This window comes from Phocoena sinus, chromosome 19 (assembly GCF_008692025.1).
Source record: "Phocoena sinus isolate mPhoSin1 chromosome 19, mPhoSin1.pri, whole genome shotgun sequence".
Classification (NCBI taxonomy): Eukaryota; Metazoa; Chordata; class Mammalia; order Artiodactyla; family Phocoenidae; genus Phocoena; species Phocoena sinus.
In genome coordinates this window covers 3,508,338-3,533,415 of record NC_045781.1, presented here as the reverse complement: position 1 = coordinate 3,533,415, position 25,078 = coordinate 3,508,338, and the positions used below count along the sequence as shown (strand labels likewise).

Genomic DNA, 25,078 nt, shown 5'->3' with positions numbered 1-25,078 from the left:
CAGTGTGGCAATGAGCACAGAGGAGAAGTTCGGGGAAATAAGGAAGGAAACATGCCTGCTCCCCTGGCTCCAGAGTGTGGCTTTGCTTTCTATCTCAGCCCCCTTCAGGGACTTCTCCCTTTTTCTTGAAACAGTGTCCACCCCACCTTCCTGGGAACAAACCCCTGAGTTGTTCCTGCCTGCTCGGTGGCCGTTGATCCTTGGGCATTGTCTCCTTATTATATGCTCCTGTCTTCACTTTTATGGCACATAGTGTGGGTCAGTGCTCTGACTTGGGGGACGAAGCTGATTTAATTTAAGTATTCCTCGTCATCCTCCCCCGTGTGCCTTGAGCCCTGAAGTTATGTCTCTGAACCTCAGTTTCCTCGCCTGCTGCATGTTGTTTGAACCCCACTCTTCAGACAGGTTGTGGGCTCAATGGTGCCAGGACATGGATGGGACCCAATATTGGTTAATTTCTAACCAGTATGAGAGGGTGAAGGTGTCAGACCCCACAGTCAGGATGGATGACTGATGTGCCCACTCACGACCCCCGTCTGCTCTGACACTGAGAAATGCTACTTATCGGGGGGTTTTGTTGTTTATTTATTTTTGGCTGCATTGGGTCTTCGTTGCTGCGTGCGGGCTTTCTCTGGTTGCTGCAAGTGGGGGCTACTCTTTGTTGCACTGCGTGGGCTTCTCATTGTGGTGGTTTCTGTTGTAGGTGCGTGGGCTTAAGTAGCTGTGGCACACAGGCTCAGTAGTTGTGGCTCACAGGCTCTAGAGCACAGGCTCAGTAGTTGTGGCACACTGGCTTAGTTGCTCCATGGCATGTGGGATCTTCCTGGACCAGGGCTTGAACCCCTGTGCCCTGCATTGGCAGGTGGATTCTTAACCACTGCGCCACCAGGGAAGTCCACCTTGTGCTCATTCAAACTGATGGTATTTTGGCAGAAACTCTTCTGTGTATCATTTTGGAGGGGAATAAGACTTGAGGAGGTCCAGAGAGGGTTTTCGGAAATGGTTTTGGATTTATGTGTTTTAAACTAGGCCTGAATTTCACCCATTTACTCAGCTGCTTAAAACATTCTGGTTCTAGGCTGAAGGGATCGAGGTCAATAGCACACACCAGTGAGTGTGGAAATTAGAAATAAAGCAAAATGTATTACAAGAAAGTGGCAGAGCATGAAGGTGACTTTAGGTGTGAACCCAAACCTGCGATGTGGATGTAGCCTCAAATCACAGGAGTAAAAAAAGAAGGGGAGTAGTCAAGAATAATCAGTAATGGTAAGGAAGGAAATTACCACACTTTAATTACAGAAGAGTCTCTACAGGCAACAACCCAGGCATTTCCTGCATGCCAGCGTTTGTACCCCTTGAAATTCTCAGCGGACACTTCCCTCAATTCATACTGCAGATTTGCCTCCCAAACCTAGTCATACAAGTATCGAACTCACCGAATGGTGGGTTTGTTCCCTCTCTGTTCAGCTCCTGGCTGCATCTTGGGCTCCTCCGTGGCCGTGTTGAGCCTGAAAGAGCAGAATCCCGGGGCCCAGCAGGACTGAGCCGGCCATGCCCATCTGGATGAGGTTCTCCACTGTGTAGTCTTGGGGGTGTGAGGCCAGGAACTGTGGAAAAAGAGGTCACAGAGGTCAGAGCAGACCCCAGTCACCCCAGAATCCCTACATGTCCACTCAGGTCACCTGCATTCCATTAACAGGTTGTGACCCTCGGAGCCCAACCCAAAATTGAGAATTTCTGCTACTCATCACTGTTGGCGTCTGACATATTTTGTGATGGACTGAGAATGTCAGTTACCCCTGAGAACAAAAAAGACAGGGTATGGGTGAGGAGGTGCAAAAATGCTTAAGTAATCTCTTTGATCTTGAATGAGTCTCTGGAACTAAACATGCCAGTCCCAGTACCTGGAGGTGAGCATCTCCAGTGTCTCATTTGCGTCTAATTAGGAGGCAAAGATGAACACGTGGGGTTTCAATTTGTCCTGAAAGGATGCAGACCTGAAGTGTCAGGGTTGCCCTTATGGCCTCAGTTTCCCAAGATGTCACTCCATAGCCATCCTCAGACTGGTTGCCATCAGCCCAGACCTCCTCTTCTCCCCTCAGGTGACGGGGGTGGTCGTTGTGGAGCTGCAGCAGGAGATCTGGGGAGAGCTCACTCACCTTGACCTGGCCCCATAGGCCCCGACACAGCCCTGGGCTTCTATGTAGCAATAACACATACAACAACTACAACATAAAGGGGTAAGAATAAAGAGACCTATAGATTTGTAAGGGTTCTACATTTCCCTTGAAGAGGTAAAAGACTAGCTCTGTCTTTACTGTGTAAAGTTAGGTATGTACCTGATAATCTCTAGAACAGCCACTTCAGCAGCAGTCACAGACTTACAGTTACAGCACCAATAGAGAAATTAAAGTGGTATGCTAAAAATGTTTTTAAATCCTAGGAAAGGGTAAATAGAAGAACAAGAAAGAGAGGGGACAAAACTTGAAGAAAATAAGATGACAAACCTGAATAACAGTGTTATCAGTAATAATATTATATGTAAATGGGCGAAACACAGCAATTAAAAGAGCTTGTAAGATTGGTTTAAGAAAAAAACCACCACCTACACTATGAAGTCCATAAGAAACTCACTTCTTTTCTTAAAAAATAAATTTATTTATTTTATTTCTGGCTGTGTTGGGTCTTCATCGCTGTGCACGGGCTTTCTCTAGTTGCGGTGAGCGGGGGCTACTCTCTGTTGCGGTGCGCCGGCCTCTTATTGCAGTGGCTTCTCTTGTTGTGGAGCATGGGCTGTAGGTGCGCTGGCTTTAGTAGTTGTGGCGTGAGGGCTCAATAGTTGTGGCACACGGGCTTAGTTGCACGTGGGATCCTCCCAGACCAGGGATCGAACCCGTGTTCCCTCCATTGGCAGGAGGATTCCCAGCCACTGCACCACCAGGGAAGTCCCAGAAACTCACTTCTAATATAACATGTAAACAGGTTAAAAGTAAAAGAGTGAACAATATGAATGAACCTTGGAAACATTATTCAAAGTGAAATAAGGCTGACACAGAATGTCGCATTTTGTATGATTTCACCTACACGAACAGCCTAGCGTAGCCAGACTCCCTAAGGCAGGAATTTGAATGGAGATGACCAGTGCCTGGTTCTCAGGGGGCATGGGGAGTTCTTGCTTAATGGGTACAGAGCTTCTGTTTGGGATTATGAAAATGTTCTGGAAGACGGACAGTGGTCACGATTGCCGAACATGGTAAATGTACTTAAGGCCACCAACTTCGCACTTTAATAATGTTTAAATGGTGGTGAGTATCTTGGTGTGTATATTCTACCACATGAAAAAAGTGGAAGGATGAAAAATTACTATGCAAACACTAATCAAAAGAGAGTTCAAGTGGTTGTATTGTTTCCCTGTCCCACAAATTACCACAAACTTGGTGGATTAAAACAGCCCAAATATATTATCTTACGGCTCTTGGAAGTCAGGAGTATACAATCAGGTCACTGGTATAAAGTCAGGGAACAGGGAGACGTTCATTTACTTCATCTCAATCCAGAACCGGAAGTCTCGAAGGCAGTTGAATTCTATATATTGACCACGTATGCAGCGATGCAGGAAAACTTTTTAATTAGAGTAGAAGATCTTTACATTATTTGGGATTTTCTACGAACACAGCTGTGCAGTCTCTTAGTAATACAATATTATTCTTACCCACTTCAGAGCTTCTCGCCTTGTTTTGTTTCACTTACTTGGTTGGTGCCTCGAGGGCCCTGGTGAATACAAGTGGTCATACGGAACATACTTGGATCATTGCCAGTCGTAGACGAAAGGACCTCAGGTTCTCACCTGTACAAATGACGTCTGGTGTTGTTAAACATGCCCTCATCAATGAAAGGGAATTCCCTTCTATTTCTGATGCGATTTTATTTTCACCAGGAATTGTTGGTATATTTTATTGAAGGCTTTGTCTGCATCTATTGAGATGATTATTTTTTACTTGTTCTGTTAGTGTATTGCATTATGTAATAGATCTTTTAAATTTTAAGTTGCTCTGTCCTTCGAAAAAAAAACCCACAGTACGGTCATGAAGTAATGTCCTTTTACTATATCACTACATCTCATTTGTGTACACTTTGTTTAGGGATTTCCATCTAAGCTCATGTGAGAGATCTTCCTGTGACTTCCCCATGTATAATTCCCTTGTCAGGTTTTGGTGTAAATATTTTCCTGAGCTGATGTGTTGAGGTGTGTTTCTTCTTTTTCTGTTCTCGGGAAGTGTTTGTGCACTTTTGGGGTGTGTGTGCATGTGCGTGTGTCTCTCACGAGTACATAAGTGCTCGGAAGAAATCACCAGTGAAGCCGCCTGAGCTGCACACTTACACGTCGGACAGTGATGACCGTCCGAGCGTTTGTCCGCATCCCATCACACAGTCGCCATTTCTTTTTTTGGTGAGAACATTTGAGATCTGCTCTCTTCAAAACACTCAAGAATGGGATACAGTGTGATTAGCTGTAACCACCATGCTGTATATTAGATCCCCAGGACTTATTCATCTTATAACTGGAAGCTTGTGCCCTTTGACCAATATCTTCCCATTTCCCCCTCGCTCCAACCCCGGGAACCAGTGTTCTGCTATTCCTTTCATTTTGACTTTTCTAGATTCTATATAGTTCAGTCGTGGGTAAGTTTTGATTAGAGTCAATGTATAAGGGGATAGATTTTCCACTTATTCTTATATCCATTTAGTAAATTGTACACGTGAAGATTTCCATTCCATCTACGTTTTCTGTATGTTGGCATCAAATTTTTCATAACGTTCTGTTACTATTTTTATAAAGTTTGTAGGATTTGTAGTGCTGTGTGCAATTCCTTTCATGATATTAGAAGTGTGTGCCTTCTCTCTTTTTCCCTCGGCTGTGGTGGCTAGGATTCATGAATGTTTTCAGGAATGAGTTTATTTTTAGCCTTAATTGATTTTCTCTACTTTTTGGTTGTCTTCATTATTAGCTACCCTTGTCATTATTATTCCCACCTTCTACCTTCATTTGAAATAATTTGCTATTTTTTCCTGAAGTCTTGGTATGATATGTTAGGTCATCGATTTTTTTAAAGCCTTTTCTAATATATTCATTCATGATTCTTAATTTTCTCATTTCATATGTTTGATGTGTATTATTTACATTATCATTCATTGAAAACATTTTCCCACTTCTGTTTTTTTTTTTTTTTCGTTTTGATTTTGGTTTTCAACTCACACATTGATTTTTGAGAAGTCTGTTGCAAATGTAAGGCTATTAGTTATCTTTGAGGGTAGAGTCAGGTGACTGCCAAAGGGTCCCAGGGGCTCCTGGTGGTCTGTGTTGGGGGTCCAGGCTGTCTGTTGGTCGTTAGGTGGTGTCCACTGCGGGCAGGCAGCTCCTGTGCCTTCCGGGGTCCGTGCAGTCTTCCTCCCTGGAGCGTGGGGTCTGGGTCCTTCCTGGGCTAGCGGACGGCGAGAGCAGCATACACGCTGGGCTCTTCTGGGGGCTCCCCTGACTGGGGGGCAGGGGGTGCAGTCTCCCGTCTGACGGTCGAGTGGTTCAGCTGGGCATAGGTCACATCCTGGGGGGCTTCAGATGCAGCGGCCTGCGGTGGGGGAGAGGGAGGGAGGGTGTGTGGTTGGGGTGGAGGAAGCCTGGGGGCCCAGACAGGATGGGGCCCACCTGACCGTCCCTCTGCCCGTCCTCTTCCGCTTGTCTGTCCTTCGTGTCCAGCAATCTCCCCGACAGGGAGGAAGGAGAGGTGGCCACCCCCCGCCTTAGTCTTGATCTTGAGTGGTTCACCTGGGCGTACGTCCCCTCCTGCCTGTACGTCCTGCATCCTGCCTGTTCTGCTGGAGGGAGAGAGTAGGACAGAAAGGGGACTTCCTGGATCCACTGTGATCTCCTTCCGTCAGCTTTCCACTGTGTTGGCAGAGTGATGCTTTAAAACCTTAGGTCAGGTCACTTTCCTGATGGAAACTCCGGGGACCTCCTAACACCTTGGAGCCTCTGGATTCTTTCTACGGTTCTGATTTCTGTATTAACATGTTATCTCCCTTGCACATTTGGCTCCAGCCGCACGGCCATCTTCCTGCAAAAGCGTCCCTGCCTCAGGACCTTTGCACTTGCTGCCCCCCCACCATGCACTCTGTAACCTTCTCTTGCTTTACTTTCCTTATCGGGACCTTGCATTCTAGGACGCTACCTGCTTCTTTACATATAGTCTTCTCACCCACCAGGTGAGCTCCCTGCTGCACCTGCAGCACCTACAGGGAGCCGGGGGGATGCGCTCTCCTTGTGCACCGCTTTTGGGTGAATGAAGGAAGGGGCGCCTGGGGACTTTCAGGTGATTCACTTATTCACAAATCCTCTTGAGACGTGGGGCTTCTCTGCAACGCCAGAGGGTCAGACAGAGGACGGGGAGCCAGGAAAGGGGACCCCGAAGGAGGGGCCATGAGGTCACAAGGAAGCAGGAGGGGTGGAGTCACAGCAGGACGACCCAGGAAGCCCGGAAGGAGAGGTCAGTGTGGGACGCTGCTGGAGCCGGGATGTGAGGACAGAGACGTGTCCCATTGGACTGAGTTTGGCAACAAGAAGGTCTCTGGTGGCCTGGACAGGAGCAGGGGTCTCACCGGATGGTCCAGCTGCACCCCGTCCTCAGGCTGTGTGTCCTTCACGGCAGCATCTGCTGGGGCGGAACAGGGTGTGTATCGCTTGGCGGGATCCCCTGAGATCCCTCAGGGCTGGAGCCCCCGCAGTGCATCCAGAAGGGGCCACTGAGACCCAGGGGTGAGGGGAAGTGTGGGGTTTCAGTCCGCACCCCCTGAGCCCACCCCTTCCCAGCCTTCCCCTCCCCCACACAGGTGCCTCCAGAACCCTGTGTCCCCCACCCCGTCCTCTTCTGCTCACAGAGGGCCTGGTCCTGGGTGGCGGCGGCTGGGCAGGAGCTGGGGAGGAGGCGGGCGTGTTAGGGGGAGAATGAGGGGGAGCTGCTGGCGGGGCGGGCCTGGGGGTCTTCGGGGCGGGAGTTACCTGCTCTGCAGGCCTGTGTCCTTGGGCTCTGGGTCTGCAGCCCCTGCGGGAGGGTGGAAATCAGCCTCGCCCTGGGCTGGGGCAGATGACAGAGGCTCGGCCCTGGGACTCTTACGACCCCCGCCCCTCACTCGGGATTCAGGAGGAAAGAAGGAGACCTGAACTCATACTTGCGTACATGTTTCAACCCTTCATGAGATTGAAAAGGGGGAGAACACCTTAAATTATACATGTCAGCTGACAGTACGTGTTTTCTTTCTAGATTTTTGACTTTCAGACTCTGGACAATCTTTTTCTAAGCTGACCTTGCCCATCTCTTAGGTTTCCCTTTGGCTGGTGCCCTAAGCCCACCACCTCCAGGGGTCTGGGTCACCCCGTTCCCTACTCACCCGACTTCCTGCGTCTGCTCTGACCCCGGTGTCGGACGAGGAGGACGAGGGGCAGCAGGACGAAGGCCACCGAGACCCCAATCAGGACGTTCAGGTACCATTTGAGACCTGGGGCACCAGTGACGTCATGAGTGAGCCCAAGATGCCATTTAATTGAGCGCCTACTGTGTGCAGGCTCGTGCTGGGGTCTGTGCATTCATCTCCTCTAACCCACCCCACCCATTTTACAGATGAGGAAACTGAGGCACAGAGAGGGAATTCACCAACCCCAGGTGACCCAGTCTGGAGGTGGCAGAGCTGGGATTGGAACCCAGGGCTGTGGGCTCCCTGAGCTGTCCTCCTGCCACGCCCCATCCAAGGTGGATACCAGCTTTGTGCTCTGGGGGCTTCTCATCTGCAGGGGGGCCTGTCCGAGGGTCTCATCTGGAGCCGAGGGTCCTTCCTTGTTACCCTCCCCTCCCCCACCACAGCAGGGACTGGGGGAGGGGCCGGCTGTGTGCGGTGGACTCTTCATCTTTCCCTCCCCCTCCCCGTACAATGCCACCATCACTGCGGCACTGGGGACAGGCCCCCATACAGTCACATCCTCAGGGGCCTCCCTGTGAGGCCTCCTCTCCTGGGGGGTCACAGCCAGAAGTCAGAACTGAAGGAAATCTAAGCTTCGGGCCACGATTCTCTGCCTTTACACTTGGAGAAACTGAGGCCCAGGCAGGGGAAGGGGGTCCAAGTCAGCGTCTCCAGAGGTGCCTGAACCAAGGCCAAAACTGAGCCCTGCCCCCCTGGACCCAACACCATGTCCCACCGACCCTCACTTACCCGTCTGCGGGCCTGGCTCCGTGGGGGGAAGGGCCCCAACTTCAGAGCCTCCTGGGGGTCAGGACAGGAGGTTAGGGTTGGGGGCTGCTTCTCCCCACATCAGCCCACTGCTCCTCCCCCAGGATGGGCCCCGAGGGGTCATTCCCTCTCCATGACCCCCACACTTCATCCACCAGCTTCAGAGCTCCTGGTGCCTATGGTCACTCCAGCATCTCTACCTGACTCCCAGCCCCCCTGGGACACAAGCTGTGCTGAGATTGAGTCAGGATTTAGAGCAGCTGAGGACCTCAAGGGACAGGCCTGGGGCCAGGTGTCCACATATTGGGCAGAGGCCCCAGTGGCTCACCAGCTCTTGAATTGGGCCTTGTGTGTGGGTGGTGGTATCCCCAGAGGATCCTGGAAAATGCCTGTAGTTGGGTGAGGGGCTGCGGCTTCCCTGGGATCCCCCCTCTGCGCACACTCTGGTGCTGTCTCTGCTCTGGGGCTGCCCTTGGCTTTCCCCTTCCTCCTATCTGAGAAGTCTGGTGACCGGACTTGAGAGGCAGCAGGGACGGGAGGGCCTGGTTTCCCTCCGTCCCTCTGCAGGCTGGACTCCCTCCACATCACCCTCCCTTGACTCTCCTTTGGAGCCCCCCTCACTCCTATCCTAGAAAGGGGGTCACCTTCAGAGCTGACAACAGGGACACAGAGGGGACAGGGCTGGGGCCCCTCACCTGAGACCGTGAGCTCCAGGGGGGCACTGGCGTGTGACAGCAGGTAGGGGTGACTGCTGAGTGAGCTGTAGCACCTGTAGGTCCCATTGTGGGCTGAGGTCACGGGACTCATGGAGAATTCGGCCTGGAAATGCCCACCTTGGTACTTTGATCTAAGACGCGGTGGGGGCCGGGCTGCCCCCTCCTTGGACAGAAGGAAAGTTTCCCTTGTGTTCCTTGACTGACACAGCAGGGTCACGTTCTCTCCTGAGGCCACCACGGGCCCCGGCTGCACCGAGAGGGAGGGCGTGTCAGGGAACCGCCCTAGAGAGAGGAAGCGGGGTGAGGGGCTGCCTGCCCCCTGGTTCCTAACTGCGACTCAGCAGGGCCTCCCTGAGGCCCCTCATCTCTGTCTGTCTCTGTTTTCTCCGAGTCTCTCCCTCTCCCTGCCCACCCCCGTCTCTCTCTGTCTCTCTCGCTCCCTCCCTGGGGACCCCTCACGCCTGGTCCCAGCATCACCAGCTGGGGCTCCCCCGGCAGGGCCTGTGCAGAGTCTGGGTCCCTGACTGACCCGCTGGCTCCTCACCTGCCACCAGGATGTCCAGGGGGTCACTGGGGGCCGACCACTCGGAGGAGAGGTTGTGTCCACCGTAGCATCTGTACCGGCCCGCGAGGGTGTTGGTCACCGGGCCCAGGGGGAAGTCGGCCTGAGAGAGCCCAGCCTGGGGCTGCTGGCCAGGGCGCTGGGGGAGGGCCTGTCTCCCTTCCTGGGACAGAGCGAATCTGTCATAGCCGACGTCAGAGCGACACTGGAGGGTCAGGCTCTGTCCAGAGGCCACGACAGGGCCCTGCGGGGTCAGGAGGGAGGGCTTCGCAGACACACCTGGGGGAAGACCAACCCTGGGCTGTAGGGGCTGGTTCCTCCCATGAAGCCCCTTCTCCCATCCTGGTCCCCAGGCCTCATTGTCGCTCACACTCTGTGTCTCTGTCCTGTGCGACCCGCTCCCCCCTCACCCCACCCTCTTATCTGGGACAATCCTGGGAGAAAAGCATCTAATAATCTGTCTCGTGCCTCAAGAAGTACGTGAGGCCAGGGTGGGACCTCCTCACCTGAGACCAGGAGCTCCAGGGGGTCACTGGGGGCCGACCACACCTGGGGGGTGTTCCTGTAAAAGCCGTGGCATCTGAACATCCACCTGTGGCTGGGGGTCACGTGACCCACGGGGAGCAGGGCCTGGGTCCGCCCAAGGGGGTCTCGCTGTGCATCCAGGGTCCAGGAGGACTTGGGTTCTCCTTCCTTAGTCAGAATGAACCTGTCCAGTCCCTCCCATGAGCCGCACTGGAGGGTCACGTTCCCTCCCGAGGTCACCACAGGGCTCGGCAGGGCTGAGAGGGTGGGTTTCCTGTGGGCCCCTAGGAGAGAAGGAGGGAGCTTCTGAAATGGGGCTCACACCCCCCTTTCCTCCTCCAGGGCTGGGCTGTGAGAGGGACACACCCCTGAGAGCAGACCCCCTTCCTGAGGGCAGAGCCCGATGCTGGGACCCCCGAGTGTCCTCTCACCTGTCATCACCAGCTCCAGGGGGCCACTGCTCTGTAACCGGCCAGTGGGGCTGTGATAGTAACAGTTATATCTCCCTGCGTAGGACTGTGTCATATATGAGATGGAGAACTTGCCCTTGTCCCCGGGCTCCAGTGAGGGCTGTCTGTACCAGGGAGCTGAGCTTCCCTCTTTATTCAGATAGAACTCCCGGACCCCCAGGGTCCCCTGACACCAGATGGTCACGGGGCTCCCCCAGGGGATCACAGAGCCTGGCTCAGCCCAGATGGTGGGTTTGGGGAGGGTGCCTGGAAGGACATCAGAGGCTGGGTCACAAGACATCCTCACCCCCAGGTCCCCAGCTCTCAGCCCCCAACCTCCCAGACTCCCCCTCCTTCAGCCCAGAACTGCTGTTCCCCACCCCACTGCCTGGGGGTAGCCCCTTGTTCCCATGAGCAGGAGGGAGCTGGGACACCTGGGGACAGACTCACCTGCCTGCATCTGGGTCCTCAGGCCCACACTCAGCCCTGGAAGAGAGACCCCTGTGAGAGGCTCGCCCTGAATCCTGAGCAGCGCCTCTCCTACCCGTGAGCCTCCTGAGTCCTGGGGTGTCCTGACAGAGCAGCCTGGCTGTGGGGAGGGGTCCCTCCCTGGCTGGGGCTTCCCCTCCCCCTCCTCCATCTCACCGAGGCAGAGCAGGGCCGTGAGGCTGGGGGTCATGGCGTCTCGTTCCTGTGGTCCAGGCGGTACAGATGGAGGAGACCTCGGTGCCCTCAAGACAGAGACCCGAGGGTGTGTCCACTGGGAGGCTGGTCCTCCCCGTCACGGGGCTGTCACGTCAGCAGCCCCACAGGAAGGGGAACTGCCCCTCCTCAGGAGCCTTGCCCTCATTTCCACAGGGCTCAGGCTGGAGTGGGCAGTGGGGCTCTGCAGGCTGCTGTGTCCCTGGACTCAGCCCCTCCCATCTTCCAAGCCAGCTGGCACGTCTCTCCTCCTTCTGCTTCCGAGTCCCATCGACCTTGGCTCTGACCCCTCTACCTCGCTCCTTCACTCATCAGGACCTCGGTGATAACGTGGGCCCCCCCCCAGTGTAATCCAGGACTGTCTCCCCATCTCCAGCACTTAGAAGGTGCCTTGGGGGGATCTTCAAGGGAAATTCAGGGCTCGTCCTAAGAGTACAAAATGATAATAATACAAATAGAATTCAGTATCCTTCTGCACGGAGTAATGTAGAGCAGGTAGTGAGTTTCGAAATCACAGTGACTTTCCTGCCCACCCCGGCTGAGCAGAGGGACAAGAGGACAGAGCCTGGGAGGCGCCGCCGACTAAGAGGATACCTCGGGCAGGTGCCCATCACCCCCAGCGAGGGTTTCAACACTAACGGTTTCACAGGAAGCAGAGCAGCTATTTCCCTACACGTCAGTCTCTGTTACCATCCCAAGTAAGATGCATGACGTCTCCTTTTTCAGAAAACAATTTCTGCGCGTCATAAACCCCAAATGTGAGCTCCAGACACGGTCCAAATACGCCATCAAGTGCCGAGAGCCCGATGCTGGCTTTCGAGCTGGGCGGTCAGAAGATCAACGGTTCCTGCCCAAGGTATTTCCTCTCCCCACACTTCAGTGGTTTGTGTTCGTCTCCAAACGCTCCTAGATCACGGAATCCTGTTTGGATTAATGAGATTTAAAACAAGCTCACGAATGGAGATGTTGGGGGTTCTTTCCTTCACAGCCTCGGTCATACTGAGGTTGATGAGAGACGTGACTGAGGGCTCCTGAGGAAGGGGAGACGCTGCAGAGAAAGGAAGCGTGATGCACACAGAACAGGAGCTCTGCCCGAAGCACCTCCTGGTTAGGTGCAAGTTGTGCCTTTTGGGGTGGAATGCCACTCAAGCCATGGCCTTGTTTCTCCTTTTTGGTGATTTGGTCTTTCCTAACTTGGTTAATTCGGCATGCCCCAGGTTTCTCCAGAGTAAAGCTGTTATTTCCCCTTTGTAATTAATCACTGGTCTGTGGGGAGGTGCTTTGAGAGTTTGTACGTATCATGCTCCTTATTAAATTTTCACTTTATAAGTTTAGCAGCTACTGACCCTATGCCATAGCAAAAGCTTCTCTTCTCCCAAATGCACCCATTCACATGGAAATCACGTTGTTTATAATATCCCAGTACTTTTAAATGCCTGTAAGATACGGCCAATCCTTCTTGTGTTTCTTCTGTCATAATAAGCAGACGCATCTAGGCTTTCTTATTTCCTCACGACTCAGAGGCTGTATGGTGTGTTTTAATTTCCGGTTGATCTCGTCCCCACTACCCGCATAGCTCTTCTCTTTGTGTGTTTTCTTAAGTATTCTTACGTTTTTATTTTTGCATATGGAGCTTAGTATCAACTTGTCTAGTTCAAGAAGAAAAGCTTGTTAAACTCAAAAGCTTTTGCACAGCGAAGGAAACCATAAACAAAACAAAGACAACCCACAGATAGGGAGAAAATATTTGCAGATGATGTGACTGACAAGGGATTAGTCCCCAAAATTTACAAACAGCTCATGAGGCTTAATATCATCAAAACAAACAACCCAATCCAAAAATGGGCAGAAGACCTAAATAGACATTTCTCCAAAGAAGATATACAGATGGCCAAGAGGCACATGAAAGGATGTTCAACATCGCTAATTATTAGCGAAATGCAAGTCAAAACTACAATGAGGTATCACCTCACACCAGTCAAAATGGCCATCATCAAAAGATCCACAAACAATAAATGCTGGAGAGGGTGTGGAGAGAAGGGAACCCTCCTGCGCTGTTGGTGGGAATGTAAGTTGGTGCAGCCACTGTGGAGAACAGTATAGAGGTTCCTTAAAAAGCTAAAATAGAGCTACCATCTGATCCAGCAATCCCACTCCTGGACATATACCCTGAGAAAAACATGGTCCAAAAGGATACTTGCACCCCAGTGTTCATTGCAGCACTGTTTACAATAGCAAAGACCTGGAAGTAACCTAAATGTCCATCGACAGGAATGGATAAAGAAGATGTAGTACATATATACAGTGGAATATTGCTCAGCCATTAAAAAGAATGAAATAATGCCATTTGCAGCAACATGGATGGACCTACAGATTGGCATACAGAGTGAAGTAAGTCAGACAGAGAAAGTGAAATGTCGTATGATATCCCTTATATGCGGAATCTAAAAAGAAATGATACAAATGAACTTATTAACAAAAGAGAAACAGACTCACAGACTTGCAGAATGAACTTAGGGTTACCTGGGGGGAAGGATGGAGGGAAGGGATGGTCAGGGAGTTTGGGACTGACATGTACACACTGCTGTATTTAAAACGGATAACCAACAAGAACCGACTGTATGGCACAGCGAACTCTGCTCAATGTTGTACGGCAGCCTGGATGGGAGGGGAGTTTGGGGGAGAATGGATCCATGTATATGTATGGCTGAGTCCCTTTGCCTTGCACCTGAAACTATCACAATGTTGTTAGTCGATTATATTCCAATATAAAACAAAAAGTTTAAAAAAGAAGAAGAAGAAAAGCTTGTTGGTGTATTTGGAGGACTGAGGTACATTTATAAATTAGCCTGCAAAGAACTGACATGTTCGTGATGCTGAGTCAGTCCCTCTGTCTAAGGATAAGGTGATTTTCTTAATTTGCTCACATCTAATTTTTCCGCCATTCAGAAATGTTTGAAAGATATACGTTTGCATGGGTTAAGTTTTGCACATTTCTTATTACATTTATTCCATAGAATTTTCCTATGTTGTTGTTGACATTCAGGGTGAAGTTGGGATTTATTTGTATATATGAAAATGGTTAATTCATAGAAATTAAGTTTATAAGGACTACTAATTTGATTTTTTTTAATGGTTGAGTGACTTTTGTCATTGAGTCTCTAGGGCTTTCCAGTCTGCTTCCTTTCTACACGCTCCACTCTCACTGCATGTTACAGCCCTCCCACCACATCCTCTTTTGCCCAATTCCCCAAGTTCTACACATGCATATTCTCCCTGGTGTTCATAGTCCTCCAAGAACTGGCTCATCCTGCCTTTCCAACTCTGTTTTCCAATCAATATCCTTATCAGAGCAGAACAGCTACAGTCCATGTGAGGGCAGGGTCTTGCATTGCCAGAAATTCAGTGGAAAAAAAAAAAAAGTTGGCAGTGGTGCATTCTGAGTCCTCTAATATTCCACCCTCTTTTGGGGGGGCAACTGGCCTAGTTTCCTAGCACCTAGAGAGCAATGAAAAATTTGTGTAGATGCAAGAATTATAAAGATATGTCTGATATGGAAAGCCTATAATACTACAAAATAAGAATCTAAAAGTGTAAAACCCTCATAAAAACAATAGGAATAGGACGTCCCTGGTGGCGCAGTGGTTAAGAATCCGTCTGCCAATGCAGGGGACATGGGTTCGAGCCCTGGTCCGGGAAGATCCCACATGCCGCGGAGCAACTAAGCCCGTGCATCACAACTACTGAGCCCACACGCCACAACTACTGAGCCGTGTGCCACAACTACTGAGCCCACATGCCACAACTACTGAGCCGCATGCCACAACTACTGAAGCCTGCATGCCTGGAGCCCGCGCACCACAGCCAAGAGCAGCCCCCACTCACGCAACTAGAGAAAGCCTGCACACAGCAATGAAAACCCAACGCAGCCAAAAATAAATACATAAATAAGATTTTTAAAAAATAGGAATAAATTCTTTCTCCCAGGCCAGGATTTCCAGAAGTTTCCTTAAGAGCTGATGGAACCAGATGACAACTAGGACAGGACGCCCTTTGGTTGTTGCCTTTCTTTCCGTTGGCCTTCCAGAACATTCTTGCATGTTTCTCCCTTTATCCTAGTTAGCCGTCTCCACTCCAGGCCACTCTCATCTGGCCTCTGCTACCCCTGAGTCAGTGTAGAAAGGTGCAGGCTTGTAACCAGCGCCCATTTCTTTCTCTCCCTCCCTCGGGCAGCAACCTTCGGTGGCCAGGCTGTGGTTTTCTTTGTTAGAGAGCTGCCGTGTTAGGTACTGCTGGGGTCCAAGGCTAGATGTGCAGCAGTTCCAACGGGTGTGGCCTGAAATGATCTAGAATTGTGGTCTGATCTAGGAGGTGACTAACCATTGTTCAGCTCTGTTCTCCTTAAAAGGGTGAGAGGACCTTCTAACTTCAGAACTGACACATTGGGTGGGAGGGAAAAGAGGAAGCAGGGATTGAATGAAAGATTGTCATATGATCCAGAAGGCAAAGACGCAGAGACTTTCAGCAGGGCTGGAGTCAAGTGAACAGACACTGCATTAAATCCATTGACTTTAGGTTGTCAAGCACACGTTTTTAGCCTCTGTTTCATATCCCTCTGGGTGACCTGCTGATTTCATGTTCGATCTGGTTGACAGCTCTGTAGGTCTCAGCATCCCATAGACAGCATCCCTTCTCAAGAATGCCTACATGGCTCTCCACATTTGGGGGAAGGACCTTATCTGAAACAATTTCAGCCCCAAACCATGAAGAATGAAACCATCCCTGGGGAAAATTCCAAGCAATGGGGAATAGGAATACATTCCTTTGAATGAATACATTCCCAAGTGTCCATGCATACATTCCCAAGTGTCTCTTCCTTTGGAAGGAAAATTCTGCAGGGTATTCTGTACACTCTCAGAGATCCTGGTGGAGTCTTGTTCACATCACCTCATGCAGGGACCTCAGTAATGCATCCCTATTTCAGGAATTCCTTTCCTTCAAGCTTTCCCTATCCCACTCCCTCTTTCTTGCTTCTCAAATAAACTACCCACACTTACATCCCTGTCTTAGGTCCTGCTTTCAGAGTAACTCACAGTAATTCAAGGATGGGAAAATGCCATGAGGTGTTTTGTTTTTGTTTTTTTCCAATGACATGATCTTTTGTCTAACCGCTCGAGATCACTCCCCTTAACCACGCCAGGACTTCTTGGAATTACCCATTTATTCATCCGTTCACCTTTCACAAATCTTATCCCTGTTCACTAAAAAAATATTAAAGCATGTCATCCCATGGCCATCCCAGGAAATGAGGAAATAAAGTTGAGCAAAGCAGATGTATTCTCTGCCCTCATGGAAGGTCTGGTGTCGTACGAAAAACTAAACAAAACAATTACACAAATCTAAAATGGGAAGAAGGATTAGTCCTCTGGGAGAACAGTTTAAAGCAATAAGAAAAATAAAGAAATAACCAATTTTATTAATTTGGATTTGAAGGTGGTAAGGGAAAGAAAGCTAAATTATTTAAATTATAGCTAAATGCCCAGAATCAATCAGCATTTTCTAAATTAAGTGAATTATAAGGAAAGAGAAGGAAACATTACAAACTATCATGGGCAAGCCTTCAAATGGGTGAATCTTCATACATTAGAAGAAATAAAAATATCACAGGCATGTTCAACCCTAATTGATTCCTGAATGTGTTTCACTCTACAATCAAGCCTTTACGAGATACACAAAACACTATCTAACTGGGATGCGTGGTTAACCTCCAATTTACTTTGGGAGCATGGGTGTTCTGGGATCCATAGGAACCCATGTTTTATTGTCAATTACATGTCCTGTGACATTGGGAAGGATGGTCCCAACTCTAACCCCAAGTTGCCTCTCCAGGGTGATGTTCACGTCCTGATTTAGTTAAGGGTGATCAGTTGCAGAGTTTATTGGTACGTGAGGGGAACCCCAAAATTCCAACATGTGGATTCTTCTCTATGGTAGGTCAACTCTCCCATCAGTTGGGTCATTCTGAGCATGTTCCAGACTCTGGCTTTCTCCACTCTGTACATAACATCCTCATTTCCTTTCTTCAGTCTATCAACTGAGTGCAGCTGAGAAGAGATTTGTCTCAGAATAGAGTAAATCCTGTGCCTGACCCCCACTGTTTAACTGGACCCAGTGGACAGTGGGACCCTAAAGTCTAGATTATCTTACTCCCATTTTGAAAGCATAAGAGTACATTTAGTCTTGGATTTGCTGTTATACAGACTATTTTATTTGTTTTTATTGAAGTGTAGTTGATTTACAATGTTGTGTTAGTTTCAGGTGTACAGCAAAGTGATTCAGTTATATATATATATATATATATATATATATATATATATATATATATATATATACTCTTTCAGATTCTTTTCCCTTACAGGTTACTACAAGATATTGAGTAATAGTCCTCTGTGCTATACAGTAGATCCTTGTTTATGTATATATATATTTTGTATATATATATTACTGTGTATCTGTTAATCCCAAACTCCTGATTTATCCTTCCCCACTTTCCCCTGTGGTAACCAGAAGTTGGTTTTCTAGGTCTGTGAGTCTATTTCTGTTTCGTAAATAAGTTCATTTGTATCATTTTTTTTAGATTCCACATATAAGTGATAGCATATGATATTTGTCTTTCTCTGACTTACTTCACTTAATATGATAATCTTTAGGTCCATCCATGTTGCTGCAAATGGCATTATTTCATTCTTTTTTATGGCTAAATAATATTCCATTGTATATATGTGCCACATCTTCTTTATCCATTCCTCTGTCGATGGACATTTAAGTGGCTTCCGTGTCTTCGATATTGTAAATCGTGCTGCAGTGAAAATTGGGATGCATGTATCTTTTCAAATTAGAGTTTTCTCTGGATATATGCCCAGGAGTAGGATTGCTAGGTCATATGGTAGCTCTATTTTTAGTTTTTTAAGAAGCCTCCATACTGTTTTCCATTCCCACCAACAGTGTAGGAGGGTTCCCTTTTCTCCACACCCTCTCCAGCATTTATTGTTTGTAGACTTTTTAATAATGGAGCACAGAGTACTTAAAATTCCTTCAGCTGAAAGCTCTTGGCACTTGGACAGGGCAATTCTGTGACTTAAACCTATTTTTCTTCATTTGCAAGGTGCTAGTTGCATGCCCAGAGACAGGTTAGGTTGACCAGATGTTCAAGCAGATGTTACAGTAGGATTGCCTAAAAGATAATATGAGGACGGATTTGCTCTAGAACTTTCTCATGTTTTCAAAAAAAAAGATACTCCAAGTTTTTAGACTATCTCTTGAGTGTAGGAGAGCAGTGGGATTCAGTTTTCCATAAAAACAGCGTCCGTCTTCCTCACCCTGTGTCACTTCCACACCACACACACCATGTTTCCAGAGCACTCAGTATCTCCAAGTTTTTAGAGGATGGATTGGCTCCCTTGATTTCCATTTTCTTCTGTGCATATCTCATTCGATTTATTACCACCACACCCTGTCAGTCACTCTGTTGTCGGTCACCCAGACAATATAGAGGTCAAACCACCAGATGTCTGGAGTAGTATTTGACCAGCCAGATATTAGAGGCATGTATCCAAAGAGTAAAAATCCCTCTGCACCTAAACAGGGGCTTGAAAACAGGTGACAGGGAAAGCATACTCTGCAGAGTAGGATCCAGGACTCCTCAAGACATGGCTCCTATAGAGAAGAGGAGAGAGAGGACCAGGGAGCGGGGAGGGAAGGGGGAGGAGAGGAGGGAGCTGGAAAGACTTTGGGGTTTTTGGTGACAATGCCTTCCACCTGTTGGAACAGGAGCCCAGTGGGAGGTGGCGGTACCTGGACTCCAAGGAGGGCAGAGGTGGGGAAAGACATGGTGCATCCAGAGAGGTAGGCCTGCAGGATCCTCCAGACACCGTGATAGATTGGAATAGGTGGAGAGGGAAGAAGGCCCCATGGACAGCTCAGTCAAGGTGGACCTTTATTAATAGAGGCAGCGAAAATGCTGGGCATGTCTCTACTCACTACAGTGATGGGCAACCTGGCCTCTGTCTCATGTGGATCGAACTGGGATGTGAAAGGATTTCTATCCTGTTCCATGTCCAGGTGGAACACCTTAACCCCAGCAGGGCCTCTGCACACATTGGTCACAGGCCACCCCCAGGGGATCACAGAATCTGGCTTGGCCCAGATGGAGGGTCTGGGCAGGGACCCTAGGAGAGAAGCACAACAGGGTCTCAGGGTCCACTGTGACAACATAGACTTTCCTTCCCTTCGAGGGACAGGAGGGACATAATGCAGAGATTGACCCTCCCAACTTAGGTCAGCCCAGGTGACACAGAGCTAAGCAGGGACTGCAGGGGTGACTGTCCCCGCACCCCCAGGAGCCTAGGAGGTCCTGGAGTAGAGGCTGGATGGAGGCAGGGCCTAGACCCCACCCAGTATCTCCTGCCCCCTCTGTCCCTGGAGGCCTGAGCCCAGGAAGGGGGCGGGATCAGGGGATATGGCCGGCCTCTCATTTTCTCCGTACTTGTCCCGGGGTGGGAACAGTGCCCGGCAGGTCCGGAAGAGAGCAGGACAGGCTCCCAGGGGCCACAGTGGGGCCTACATCACTGGTCTAACGGGAGAGAAGTGGGTGCTCGCAGGCCCAACTCTAGATTTCTCTATTTGGGTCACAAAGACCTTGGGTTTTAGAAGGTGTTTCTAGCTAGATGTGTCATAACCAGACTCAACCCAAGTCCAAATGAAACAAGCATGGTATTAACTCATCAGAGATAAAAAACATGATAGGTAGATAAACAGGTAGATTGATTGATAAATAGCTAGATGATACATAGATAGATACTTAGATACATAGATAGTTACATAGACACTAGATAGATAGCTACACAGATACATACACAGCTACATAGATAAATACATGGATACACAGACACTTACATAGATAAACAGATCACAGTGTAGAATATCGGTGGGGAAACTTGCTCACCTTCTGGCCCCTACAGGCTGACTGTTCCCAAAGCACACGTTTCCTCACCCACACACCGAGGTTTCCCACATGCAAAAGGAGAAACAAAATTCTCCCGACAACTTCGTGTTATTACGTCGGGAAGTGCACAGAGACGTACGTGGCTCATTGGGAGAAACTCAGTCCAGGCCTCCCTCATGTTCTCCAGGGCAGGTTTCACCCTGTCAGGTACAATGCTTTGTCTCTGTGCCCCTCTGTATCCTGTGACCCTAGGCTGTGCTCTCCACTCTCACCCCTGCCTCCAAGCTGGCTCAGGTCATTTCTAAACTGAAAGTTTCTTAGTCTACGGGTGTGAATGCACTAAAGAAAAAATCGTGTTTGTCCAACATGGGTGGGCGGGGCTTCTTGGACTGTTACGTGTACAGAGAACCAGGTGGGTCTGGGATGGTGGCTGGATTCTCGTCTGGACTCCGCTGAGGTTCACAGGACACGGGCATTGTGACTGGGCATGGGCTGTCTTGCGGCTCCCACCCCTGAGTACTTTGAGTCCTACCATCATGTCACACAGGGGAGGGGCCGGCCCTGTGAGGATGAGGCTTATCGGGGGGTCGGGACACGGAGGGAGGGAAAGACCTGGGGTTTCTCAGGGTCACAGCCCAAGGGAGGGGCTGGCTGAGCCCACGGTACCAGGTGGGTTCACGGGCAGAGCTGGATTGTTCAGGGAGGGACTTCGTCAGTGTCCTGGGGTTAGCAAGGTGAGGTCTAAGAAGAGACAGAGAAGGGTCTGCAGCGCCGTCTGTAATGTCCTCCTGGGACTTGGTGAGGATCAACCCGTCCAAGGGCTCAGACCTGAGGCTGATCCCAGGCTTTACATTCAACCCCGGGGGACACCCAGTCCCAGTGGTTGCTTTCATTCAAGGAGAAGAGAACCAGGTTCTTGGTGTCTGAAATCCTTCCGGGCATCGAGGTCCACGTGCTTTATGATTCTTGGCCCAAACCCCCATATCTGCCCAGACCCCCAGTTCCCCCAGCCCAGCCGACCAGCGCCTCTAAGAAACAGAAAGGTCCAGAGCCCTGGGCTCTGCCCTGAGACAGAACCCAGGAAGGCGTCCTGCAGATTCGGGGGTGGTGTGGCTGCAGCAGGAGGGCCTGCCCCACCTGCTGCTGGGAATGTGGGCTCTGCGGTCAGAGTCACTCTCCTTTGAAAAGCACTTCTCTTTCTTTGTGAAAGCAACAACCTCATTTCCCAAAAAACAGGATGAGAAGGATGGCGACACTCTCTGCTGAAACTCGTGCCTGTACAGACACTCAGACACAGCAGCTCTGCAGCACTGTTTACTGCCAACCAGACCCGTCACTCATTTTTATATGATGTCACCCCAGATAGGAAAGCTGGTGGGAGAGGGGCAGGGGGACGTTACTGACAGAGGGCAGTGCTCCATGGAACCTGCTACAAACCTACGAGTGCAGTCATGGAAGCAGCACACAGGCAAGGGCGCCGTGGAAGGATTTTTAAGTGAAAAAGCAGTAAAAGTGGCCTCTCAGTTATTTTTCTTGGTGGGAAAGAAAATGATATATACACTCAAAAAAAAAAAACCTGGGAGAAATAATAAGAATGTGCATTTGTCTAGCTCTTTTTTTTTTCTTTTTTGTCTGAATATAGTTTTCTTTACTCACTCTGTTGTCCAGTTCGGTTTCAGATTCAGAGAGCGACCCAACCTCACTCTCACTCATGTTCTGCCCCTGTACCTTCAGCATTGGTTCTCTTCTCCAGGACCTCAGAGAGTTCAGACAACATGGTCTCTTATTCAACAAGCCCTGTTAGAACAATGGCGTCAAATTTATTATTCAAACTGGGCACCTTTTATTTGAGTTATTCAGATTTTAAATAATTTGATTTAAATGAACCATTAATCACTAACTCTTTAAAAAATTTTTTTAATTGAAGTATAGTTGATTTACAATGTTGTGTTAGTTTTAGGTGTACAGCAAAGTGATTCAGATGTGTGTGTTATATATATATATATATATGTGTGTTTTTTTCTTTTTCAGATTTTCTCCATTATAGGTTATTATAAGATATTGAATATAGTTCCCTGTGCTATACAGTGGGTCCTTATTGTTTATCTGTTTTTTATATGGTAGTGTGTATCTGTTAACCCCAAGCTCCTAGTTTATCCCTCCTTCCCCTAATCACTAACTCTTTATCAAGAAGCTCCAGGTTTGGGGAAGAGGTTCTGGTACTCAGTGCTGACGGTACTTGATGCCATCAGAACAAAATGCACGGTCATCTGAAATAGGGATTTTATACTATTTTATATTGTTGTTGAATCTTTTCTATAATTCAGAAAAATCATTTGTTTTGATCATTTAATCTTTTTTTTATTATATTATGAAACAATATACCACCTTCTTGGAATCAATGATTTCTCATTGACAGGACCCTATTTTGTGTTATCAAAGCACCATTAAAAGCCCTACATGGTGTATGTCATTCCTTAGGAAATTAAAATGTGGAGAAGTTAGATGGTACTGCATATAAATGAACATACTGTCATTGGTATGAATTAGATTTGTGTGTATGTGTGCAAGCACATGTGCATGTATTTGTGTGCGTGGGTGTGTACGTGTGTGTGTGTGTGTGTAAGATGATGCACGGCAGTTCAGAAGAAGAAATGAAAAGTCTATCAGTGATCTGGTCTCGGGAGCTGCCCCCACTTAATGGCAAGACACACCCATACACACACACACACACACACCCACACACACACCCCACACCCACACACACACCCCACACCCACACCCACCCACCCACCCGCACACACCCACACCCACCCCCCACACATATACACACACATACACAAACACACATACATACACACACCGACACATACCCACACATACACACACATCTACCACACACACACACACACACACCCGCACACACACACACACCCCACACCCCCACCCCCCACACATACACACACACACACATACATACACCGACACACACACATCCACCACACACACATACACCCACACCCACACACACACCCCACACCCCCACCCACCCACCCGCACACACCCACACCCACCCCCCACACATATACACACACACATACACAAACACACATACACACACCGACACATACCCACACATACACACACATCTACACCCCCCACACACACACACCCGCACACACACACACACCCCACACCCCCACCCCCCACACATACACACACACATACATACACACATACACCGACACACACACATCCACCACACACACATACACCCACACCCACACACACACCCCACACCCACCCGCACACACCCACACCCACCCCCCACACATATACACATACACATACACAAACATACATACATACACACACCGACACATACCCACACATACACATCTACCACACACACACATACACACACCCCACACACCCACACATACACACCCCCACACATACATACCCACACCCACACACATACACCCCCCACACACACCCATACACACATACACACACCCACACACATACACCCACACCCACACCCACACACATACACACCCCCACACATACACACCCCCACACATACACCCACACACACATACACTCACACACACACACCCACACACATACACACACACACACACATACCCCCACACACAGCCACACACCCCACACACACACATACACACACCCACACACACATACAGAGTACTGGAGTTTGATACTTAGCCCCTCCCAATCATTATCAACAGCCTCTATGGCATTTATTCCATCTCAGCGTCCCTCTCCACACTCCTCCCAGGATGGTGTCCAGGGTAGAGGTAGCAATTGTCTGATGTCACTGTTGAGATGACTCTGGGTACCTGCTGGCCCCAGGTCGGAGCTGACTGGGTCTGTGGGATTTGCTCCCTGGGTGGCTGGAGTCCCTGCTGATGTCGGGCCCAGTGGGCAGGGGGTCCATCCTCGCTCTGCTCCCTGAAGGCTTGGGGACCCTTCAGGTCATCCCAATGTCCACTTTGTCCAGGGGTTGTGTCTGAGCATCTGCTTCTGCCCCATCTGGTCCGGGTGGGATCTCTTCTCCCACCACGACAGGACCCACTGTGACCCCCTGGTGGTTGCCCCCCTGGACACACCTGGGGTGGGAGGTGTCCAAGTGCAAGGTAGACCCTCCCTCCCTGGCCACGCAGCACCGCCACGTGGCTCATCCTCCAGGTGGCACTTGGGGACCTCAGAGCAGGAGACGATGTCCTTCCATGCAGGAAAGTCCCTATGGCCCAGGGCCCTGAGTTTGTGCTCTGTGTCCGGTAGGTCAGAGGGTCAGGAAGAAGAAACTAGTCCTGACGTCCTGTTTCCTGTCCTCTCCCTCGGTTCTCCTCCTCTCCCCACCAATACCCCGAGATGGGAGAGGCTTTTCTTTTTGTTTTAATTGCCCCCAAACCCTGTCTGCTCCCTACTGTGGCCTGGACTCACAGGGATCCTTTTCAGTGGAGCAGACGTTGGACTTGGTCAGCCATCCATGCTCTAGGGGGTAGAATAACGAGGAATCCTCTCCAGGAGTGCCAGCTCTCCACACTTTGTTTTGCTACGTGCCCACCTGTCCACCTGTCTACCTGGGGTTAGAGTCAGGACAGATTTTAGGGGAAATGCACCATTCTAACTGTGATGGTGAAATTATGTGTCAACCTGCCTGGGCTAAGGAACCCCCAAGAGCTGGTAAAACACTATTTCTGGGCGTGTCCGTGAAGGAGATTCTAGAAGAGATTAGCTTCGGTTTAGTGGCCAAGTGAAGAAGAGATCCACACTCACAATGTGGGCAGCTCCATCCCATTTCCTGGGGGCCCCA

The 25,078-nt window shown here is 49.6% G+C and overlaps 2 protein-coding genes across 34 annotated transcripts in view; one reads left to right on the top strand and one right to left on the bottom strand.

The window, feature by feature from the left end:
* The window catches only part of CDC42EP5 (CDC42 effector protein 5), a 74,363-nt gene that overhangs the window by 27,335 nt on the left and 21,950 nt on the right, over positions 1–25,078 (top strand). For 7 of the 9 annotated variants that reach the window (XM_032612987.1, XM_032612988.1, XM_032612983.1 and 4 more), the window contains exon 1: positions 11,577–12,087. The exons of the other annotated variants lie outside the window; for them this stretch is intronic. The gene's annotated coding sequence lies outside the window, so the exon portion shown is untranslated. Of the gene's footprint in view, positions 1–11,576; positions 12,088–25,078 lie in introns of those variants that run through there. 9 annotated transcript variants of the gene reach the window in all.
* On the bottom strand, positions 1,366–11,299 carry LOC116743782 (leukocyte immunoglobulin-like receptor subfamily A member 6). 25 transcript variants are annotated; one of them, XM_032612738.1, is made up of 13 exons: positions 11,175–11,299; positions 10,980–11,015; positions 10,512–10,796; positions 10,062–10,364; positions 9,538–9,834; positions 8,973–9,275; positions 8,260–8,310; positions 7,444–7,551; positions 7,055–7,130; positions 6,932–6,969; positions 6,655–6,710; positions 5,825–5,874; positions 5,284–5,627 (listed from the first exon to the last, which is right to left on the bottom strand). In XM_032612738.1, the coding sequence occupies exons 1-13, from the start codon at positions 11,206–11,208 to the stop codon at positions 5,597–5,599; spliced, it is 1,668 nt and encodes a 555-aa protein (XP_032468629.1). In that variant the 5' UTR covers positions 11,209–11,299; the 3' UTR covers positions 5,284–5,596. The 25 variants fall into 25 exon arrangements, 20 of the variants coding, with proteins under 20 accessions (XP_032468643.1, XP_032468642.1, XP_032468623.1 ...); XM_032612740.1 differs by having other exon boundaries at positions 5,825–5,871; XM_032612739.1 differs by having other exon boundaries at positions 6,655–6,707.

Coding starts and splice junctions, on each gene's coding strand:
- LOC116743782 (XM_032612732.1), bottom strand. CDS start 11,208: ATGACCCCCAGCCTCACGGCCCTGCTCTGCCTCG. Junction 8,311..8,972: donor CCTGGAGCTCACGGTCTCAG/GTGAGGGGCCCC, acceptor CCTGACCCCCAG/GAGGCTCTGAAGTTGGGGCC. Junction 7,552..8,259: donor GGAGCCAGGCCCGCAGACGG/GTAAGTGAGGGT, acceptor CTGGTGCCCCAG/GTCTCAAATGGTACCTGAAC.